The sequence below is a fragment of the Nannobrachium achirus genome, assembly GCF_963921795.1.
Source record: "Nannobrachium achirus genome assembly, chromosome: 4".
In the NCBI taxonomy this organism is placed as follows: domain Eukaryota; kingdom Metazoa; phylum Chordata; class Actinopteri; order Myctophiformes; family Myctophidae; genus Nannobrachium; species Nannobrachium achirus.
Window position 1 is genome coordinate 56280944 of NC_137813.1, and position 9249 is coordinate 56290192.

Consider the following 9249-nt stretch of genomic DNA (forward strand, 5'->3'; position numbering starts at 1 on the left):
GGGGGCAGTAGCTTAGGTGGTAGGGCGGCCACTTGTGTATCGAAAGGTTCCTGCTTCAAGTATCCTTGAGCAAGACATGAACTCCTAATGACTCCAAATGAGCAGGTTGATGCCTTGCATGGTTTCCTTCACCGGTGTGTGAAAGTGAGTGTGAGTATATTGTGCTTTCGAGAAAGGTGCTATACAAATCGGTACACATTATCTTATAGTAGTGCGATCAAGACAGATCTGTCCGATTTTTCATATTCCATCCTGATTGGTGAATTTCTACCATTGCTGGCCCACACCTGAAATGGCAGAGAGCTGTGCTCCAGGGATCACAAATTAATAATAACTTAAATCAATATGGATATGGATAAATCCATAACCAAAATAAGACTCAGACAGCCAAGGACTATATCTTAGTTGTTGTATTTGAAGAGAGTCAGACAAAACAGTGAGTATACCATCCTAGCGGCAGCTGGCTAAATTCTCTCTTCCCAAAATGGAGGTTGACATACAGCTTATAAAGAATACAGCATACCGGTATGACAGTTTGATCGTGGGACTCATTCATTCATTCCCATATCATAACAAGAAGACAGAGACACGTAGGGTGGCTCTCTGCATATTTCCACTAGCCAGAACCTACAGTACATCAGGGTAACAATGACCTACAGTATACTGTAGGTTCAGACAGTAGTTCACATAATATAACCTAATAAATGAATCATATAATTATGTATCATAATTCATATCTAACAATCAATATGAATTGATAAAGGATGATATTAATCATAACAAAATACCTAACAATCACAGTTTTTCTAGTTTAAATCTTCATGTTAGAGTTCATTTGGATCTGTATAAACTTGCCCATGGTAGACTGTGTGTTTGTCTTTCTTTTTTTTTGAGCGGTGGTCACACCGTCTCCATAGCGTGGCCGTGTGTGTAGGTATGTTTGTTTGTTTGTTTGTTTGTTTGTATGTATGTATGTATGTGGGTGGGTCTGTATGTAGCCTCAAGTGGTGTAGTACCTTTTCAGACCACACATGTTAAGGGAGGGGCGCTGTTGTTCAGGCCAGGCCAGAACAGGCAAGGCACACTCACACTCACACACACGCGCACGCACGCACGCACACACACACACACACACACACACACACACACACACACACACACACACACACACACACACACACACACACACACACACACACACACACACACACACACGCGCGTGCACAGACTCCACCGCTCAGTTCACACGGGTGTGATTTTTTTTTCATTACTAGCTTAGGATGTTCCTGTTTTTCATGCACTGACACTGATGAAACCCAGGTATTTAGAACATCTGTCTAATTATAAACCTGACTTTTTTAAAAACTATTATGACAACTTACCCTGTGATGGGGACAACTTGTCACACATGCACATAATGCATATTTATGTCTCTATATTAATGTGAAGAATTACAAATCTAAAGTACATGCATTTGTGCAGAATTCTTTAATTTAAAATGAAAAATGAATGAGAATTAATGTGATGTACAGAGACTGATATACGAAAGCAAAATGTGTGACACTGCGGCTTCGACGAGTAGCAGATTCAGTGGATATTGAATCGGCATTTCTGAACTCGCTGTCAATCTGGTCGACATTAGAATGCAGCTCATACTGTCACTGTCATGAAACTGTAAACCAAATCAAATCAAATCTACTGTAGTATAAATAAGAGATACATTTTGAATAGTTAAGTATTGAATTAATAATTAACATTTTAGAATAATGAAAAATCTAAAATCAATAATACAATTGAAATCAGAGTGCACCATGCATATATCAGCGTATGTGAAAAGAAGTATTAGCTTGTATTAATAACCCTTAATTATTAAAGATAATATACCATCTATTAAATAATCATTAGTATTTTTTTTCTTCATATTTATACTGCAATCTGAAGGAGAAGTCTTTGACATGCCTTTGCTTTCTGAGTTAGAAATTCAACTAAAACATGACACGACTGCGACTTTAGATGAAGAGAAATCATTTATTTGATCACACCATAATCATGACAACCGAACTAAAACTACCGTGCATGGAAGATACAATTAAATGAAAATTAAAATAACATGAACATAAATGATAACAGAAATAGCTATGAATGAGAAGAATGAATGATGCCATAATGTCCAATGTATAGTATAATGTATATGCATAATATAAGTGCGGTGTGACCGTAAAAGACCGGAACAAGCTCACAATGTGACCCATCACAATACGAGAGATTGTAGATCAGCTTTTTTCAAATGGACAAAATTTACATACTGTAAGTGGGTAATGTATGTTTTGTAATAATCAAAATCTACAAACTAACTACACACAGCAACTAGTAACTAAAGTCTATTTGTCTCTGAGATGTAGTGGCGTAGAACTAGAAGTACAGAAATGTTGAAGTATTCCAGTAAAATAAAAAAATACCCAAAGAATCGAACTGAAGTATATTACTTATTGCTTTACACCACAGCAGCAGGCCATGTGTAGCAGTAGTGGCGCAGAACCTCTGCCTGATGACCTAAAAGCCTAATATCCCCCCAGCCTTCAATGAATGCCCCTTTAGTCTATACTGTGTATAAGATGTTGGCTTTTCATGCGGGAGACCAGGGTTTGTTTCCCGGCTGTCAGGGCTGCCTAAGGTCGTTGTGGCCAGGCCTAAGATGGAGGGGGCTGTTGTTTGCATTGGTCTCAGTGCATGCAGCAAAACAGTGACCTTATTGTGTCATCAGCAACACAAGCAGCAATTTGAGTCTTCATGGCGTGAGCGTGAAGGAGGTCTTACATAACATCTGCATCCTCTCTCACTGACTGAATCAACCTTTTCAAGGAGCTGTCTGACCTGCTCTCTGTTTCCTGTATCTTTGTTGTTGAACACATGATATTTCCCTCCATATTTGTCTACCATTTTCTTTAGGTTCTCGTCCTCTCTGATGAACTGCTCTATGCTTGTGTCTTCCAGTCTGTCTCCATAAGTGAAGAGAACCATGGTGTAAGCACGCACGTCAGATGACAGGATTCTCTCCAGTGTCTCCATGGCCTTGTATTCCTGTTCGGTGAAGCGTCCCAGCTGGACTACATAGAGGAAGAGTTGTGGACCTGGAGCGCTCAGCGACAAGGCTGCTTCCAGCTCTGCTTTCTGCTGTTCTTCTGACAGTTTACTGTTACACAGTCCAGGGGTGTCCACCACTGTTACCCTCCTGTTGAACACATCTCCTTCTGCCTTTTCACTTTTCAGAGTGACTGGTGCAAAACCTAAACTACAGTCAAACTCTTTACTTCCCATGATGGTGTTTCCTGATGAACTCTTCCCCACTTTCTCCTGACCAACCAACACCAGTCTCACTTCAGACCCTGAGAACAACAGATGTTGAACATTGAAATTAGACTAAATCAGGGGTTCACAAACAATGTTATTGCGACCGAAGGTCGCATTTACCCTGAAAAACCTTGTCGCTTGAGTGACCTTCCTTCCTTCTGTAACCTTCCTTCTGTACAGGAAGTGATGTCAGTGTGATGTCAGCGAGTTGTGACGTCACTTCCTGTACGGGGTGGCTACACAAGACTAAGAAAGACAAAAAAAAAGAGAAGGATACACAAGACTAAGAAAGACAAAAAAAGAGAAGAATAAAAAAGAAAAAAAAGGAGGAGGAGGATAAAGATACCAAAAGGAGAGAGAAGAAAGGGTGGATGATGTACAATGTGCAGTCGGCAGTCTCAGAAAAGAAAATGTAAATAGGAGGTGGCAACGGGCGTCAGATAAAGTTATTAGGCCTGCATCCGACTTTAAGTCGACGCACAGGATTCCAGAAGTGTAGCGCTTATTCGCTCTTGTATCAAACCGGTACTCGAAACGTTCTTAGAATTTAACATATTTTCTAAAGTAAATATGGGGGCGGCTGCGTTTCGTTGTCAAGCTCAACGTTGGGCTTTTGGACCTATAAATGGAGAAATGGAGAAAACCTGTTTGGCCTAAACATGGAGATGTGGAGAACACTATAAATGGAGATAGTCCAGTCCATCATGTCATATGGGACTACCGTCATAGACAGTAGCCATTGTTAGGCCGGAGTCAATGGCTGTCTGTCTGACTGTCTGTACAGGAAGTGATGTCACATGACATACTTTTTATGCCCATATATGAGTAATTCTGTACCACATCTCCATGTTTAGGCAAACTCCACACAGAAAGGCCCTATCGCCAACCCCACCTAGGGTGTGGGCGATAGGGCCTTTCTGTGTGGAGTTTGCATGTTCTCCCTGTGTCTCCTAGGGTTGATACCCTCACAAAAACATGAACAAACTCCCCCCAGAATGACAACAACTAGAATCGTCAGAGAAACGCTGTGGTTGGCCAGATGGTCAAGAATTGACGTGACCTCGCCCTAAGGGCGAGGTCGCATGTCACGCTGAGGTCGCATGTCACCCTCAGGTGTCTTACTAGTACTACGACCCCATATGTCAGGTCTTGGAATATCTTGGTTCTTGGAAAAGTCTTGGAATATCTGTCCTCGCTAGTTTAGTTTAGTTTATTTGATCATCATATTTTCATACAGGTCATACATTCATATAATCATCGTTACAGGTGATCAAAAGGAATAGGCTGAAGCTGAAAGCTTGTGAATGCCTATCCTACATGTTCATGAATTAAGACATTGATTAGTTATAAGAGTGTTCAGATTATTATTATTATTATTTTTTTCAGAAAAAAGAGAAAGAAAAGAAAAAAGAAAAAGAAAAGAAAGAAGAAAAAAAAGAAAAGAATTGAAAAACAAAATGTATAAGGAAATAGACTTGATACATTCCATAATAATAACAATTCAAGAAACAGAGATATGTTACAAAGTAATAGTAAGAGAAATAATAATAGAATTAATAATACTAACAAGTACGAATAAATGATAATGATAATGAGACTATGAAATGCTGTATTTGGCCAGGATATTTGATTTGAGTATTTTTTTAAATTGTGAAATGTTCTTACTGTGTTTGATCTCTTCTGTCAAACTATTCCAAATCTTTACTCCACAAATAGAAATGCACATACTTTTTTGGGTAGTCTGAACAGATGCTTGTTTAAAATTGAGTTCCCACCTTAGGTCGTAGCCACCCTCCCTATCACTAAACATGTTAAGAATGTTAGCTGGAAGCAGTTTATTTCTTGCTTTGAACATCATTTGAGCAGTTTTGAACTCTACTAGGTCAGGAAGTTTCAATGTACAAGACCTCAAAAATAGATTATTAGTGTGTTCATAAAACCCCACTTTATGTACTATTCTTATTGCCCTTTTTTGTAATATAAATAAAGGATGAATATTACTACTGTATGTGTTTCCCCACACTTCCAGGCAGTAGGACAGATAAGGCAGTATGAGCGCGTTGTACAGGGTTAACAGAGACGTATAATTAAGTATAACCCTTGTTTTCCCTAAGACACCAACATTCCTTGCCACTTTTGCCCGCACATACTGTATTGGGATACAGTATGTAAACTGGGATTTCCAGTTTAATTGATGATCTATTACTACTCCCAAGAACATATTTTCGTAAACTCTTTCCAATTGAATACCGTCAATTTTTAGTTCAACTGGAGTGTTTGGTGGAATAATTTTATTTCCAAAAATCATGAATTTGTTTTTTTTTAGATTTAGAGATAGCTTATTTAAGGCAAACCACTGCTTTAGTTTGTAGAGTTCAGCTGAGACCACATCCAGTAGTTGTTTAATGTTTTCCCCCGCACAAAGGATGTTTGTGTCGTCGGCAAAAACAACATAATTCAAAATGCTTGATACCTTACAAATATCATTTATGTATAATATGAATAGTTTAGGACCTAATATTGATCCTTGCGGTACCCCACAGGTGATGTTGGAGCATGCTGACTTATATTCATCAATTTGAACATATTGCTGTCTGTTTTCAATGTAACTTTTTATCCAACTTTTTTTCAATGTAACTTTTTATCCAACTTTTTACCCAATGCCTCTAATTCCATATCTTTCCATTTTATCCAGGAGAATATCAAAGTCTATTGTGTCAAAAGCTTTTTTCAGGTCAAGAAAAATACCTATTGCATAGTCTTTATTTTGAATTGATGATGTCAGTTTTTCAGCAAGCTCCATCAGTGCCATGTTAGTAGAACGTCCAGTTCTAAAACCATATTGACTGTCGTTAGTATGTTATGTTTTTCAATAAAGCTGTCTAATCTTGTAGAAACAATTTTTTCCAGAATTTTTGAAAACTGTGATAGCAGTGAGATAGGCCGGTAATTTGTAAAAAGATGTTTGTCTCTCGATTTGTAAACTGGGATTACCTTTGCCATTTTCATCTGTTTGGGAAAGATGCCCGTTTTTAGTGACAAATTGCAGATATATGTTATTGGGTCGGCCACTTCAGTAATAACCTTTTTTAGGAGTGTCATGTTTATATCATTTCCATCAGTTGATGTTTTATTTTTGAACTTTTGGACAATGTCAGTAATTTCCTTTTTGTTTGTGCTGTAGAAAAAGATAGTGGATGGATTTCTTTCAACAACGGTTGGAGGACCGCTGCCAGCTGTAACCGGGTGAATCTGTTTAGCCAAGTTATACATTATATACATTAGTAATTAGAAATCTATATATATGTTTTAGATCCACCCGGATCTCTGGCAACTCATTTAATAGATAGACACATGGGGATAAATCAAATTCTGTCTCCATTACGGATTTTGTAAAGAAGTGAATCGAATAGCAGAAAGGTTTTAGTTTTTCACTGTGCCAAAACATGTGTAGATAGTTTTTACTAATATCATGATATCGCCCAGCCTTAAATCCTATGCAGTACAAGTAATTTAGCCTGATTTCAGACTCCAGTCCGCTCAGAGAGTGGGTGGGTCTATGGGCTGGAGCCAGGCAACAAGTAATTAAAAACACATACTTTGTACCATGTGTACGGACAATACAAACAAAAGACGACATGTTCATTTTACCGTATATATTGAGCAGCAGTAGATTAAATATAATTACCAAGTTGAGCATGTTGCCTGGCCATGGTTATTTTCATAAGGTGGTTGATTAACGATGTCTTGTTGTCAGTGCTGATTGAAGAGTCTGTCTGTTGAAGAGTTTCTGCTTCCAACGATCCTCCAGTCCCCTCCCCTCAAGGCATCATGTGGATATGTACTGCAGCCAACGGGAACCTGAACCGCCTGACGTTAGAAAGGTTTGTGTGTCTGTTAAAGAGTTGGTTGTTTGTTTTGTTTGTAAAGCGGAGAAAACCTGTTTGTTGAGCAACTATCATCAACTCTAGGGTTCTGTCCTAGAACAGTGGTTCTCAACCAGATTTTCAGGGGGTCCCCAGATGTGCAGGAGTCATCAACATGTCCGTGTTATATAGCCTATATTTTCTTAATTATAACGTAAACAAACATCTTAAAAATGTGTTTGTAAACTTTGGTGACTAATAAGTGTAACCCCTAGAGAGACACAGGCAATTGTAACTAGCGAGGCAGCTAATGCCAGGCAAACTGAGTATTCCGAACTCAGGGACATTGTAATGAAACAACAAGAGCAATTGGATATGTTGATTAAAACTCTGGGGGCGCAGGGTGGGTACAACAGGGGGCTGCAGAGGCCTAGACAGGCCAGCCAGTACCAATGGTCTCCAGAGGGGCATACAGGAGGATATAACCCGCACTCACTTTTTAAGAGTCTTTCTTTTATTTCAGCAGCAGCAGTAGCTCATCACAGACGCGTTTCGGCTCTAGGCCATCATCAGTGTATCTGAATTGTTACAGGCAGGAAGTGACGTATATACGCAGTGATAATTATCAAATGCCAACAGCTGTGTGTATTTACAGATTACTTCAAAAATAAAATAAAAGACAATAAACAATTAATTAAGAACAAAAACAAAAACAGTTTACACAATTTGCTACAACAGCAGTTGAAAGTATCATAGGAAACAATTTAATACCAACTCTTCATTTAGACCTTTAGGATATACTGTATTCAAAGTATGGATCCAAAATGCCTCTCTTTTTAATAGTAGACGATCTCTGTCCCCTCCTCTTCTAAGAGGATTAACTAATTCTATACCTTGGTATTTTAAAGTGCAAATGTCATGTCCTATTCCATTGAAATGTCTAGCAATAGGGGATTTTTCGTCTTTAGTTCTAATGTTACTTTTATGTTCTGTTATTCTAGTTCTCAACTCTCTTTTTGTTTTTCCAACATAGCAGAAGCCACAAGGGCACTTAATAAGATAAACCACATATTTTGATCTACAAGTAATTCTTCCTTTAACTTTAATTTTCTTACCCGTATGAGGGTGTAAAAAGTATTGGCCCTTTATCATAGCGTTGCAGTTCAGACAACATGCATAATTACCTGGAGGTATATCAGATAAAAAGTGTACTGGTTGAACATGAGTGTCATTCTTGACTAAGGTATCTGTGAGGTTCTTAGACCTTTTATTAGCAAAGATGGGAGGAGAAATGAAAGCTTTACCTATAGAAGGGTCATAATATATACCAATACTTTTTAACTATTTGTTTTATATGTTGAGAGAGAGGAGAAAAAGTAGTAGATAAAATAATAGATTGCCCTTTCGGGACTTGAGAAGATTTCGGGGTGAGAAGATCTGTTCTCTTAAGAGGCTCTATTCTGATAAACAAGTATTCAAAGTGACATCATCGTAACCTCTAACTTTAAACCTGTCCCTCATTTCTGAGGCTTGTCTCTTAAAATCAGACTCCGTACTACAAATTATTTTAAGTCTTAACATTTGACTATAGGGCAACCCTCTTTTTAGGCTGGAAGAATGATAGCTTGAGTAGTGCAGGTAATTATTTCTATCAGTTTGTTTTCTAAATACTGTGGTTTGAATGCCTTCAGCAGTTTTTTTTAACCAAAATGTCTAGAAAAGACACAGATTCTATATTTGCTTCCAGGGTAAATGTAATAGAGGGAAGTCTAGAGTTAAGGTAAGTGTACCAGTAAAAACAAAAAAAAATTCATCAATATATCTGAACCAACCTTTTATAGAGGCACTGAAAGGATTATTATTATATACATAGTCATATTCAAATTTTCCCATGAAAAGGTTAGCGTAGTTAGGGGAGAAAGGGCTGCCCATAGAGACACCTTGTTTCTGAAGGTAAAAGTCATTATCAAATTTAAAATAATTCTTTGTAAGTATCTCTTTGGATAAAGCCATAATTAAGTCAGTACTAGGC

The 9249-nt window shown here is 38.0% G+C and overlaps 1 protein-coding gene across 1 annotated transcript in view; it reads right to left on the reverse strand.

Annotated features, from left to right (window-relative positions):
- Window positions 1–1368: 1368 nt before the first annotated feature.
- LOC308283020 (GTPase IMAP family member 4-like) overlaps window positions 1369–9249 on the reverse strand; it is a gene marked incomplete at both ends in the record, with an annotated part of 8717 nt that continues 836 nt past the window's right edge. The window contains 2 exons of the mRNA XM_080723406.1: window positions 1369–1383; window positions 2875–3386. Of these exons, the coding sequence (XP_080579532.1) occupies window positions 1369–1383; window positions 2875–3386 (527 nt within the window). The remainder of the gene's footprint in view (window positions 1384–2874; window positions 3387–9249) is intronic.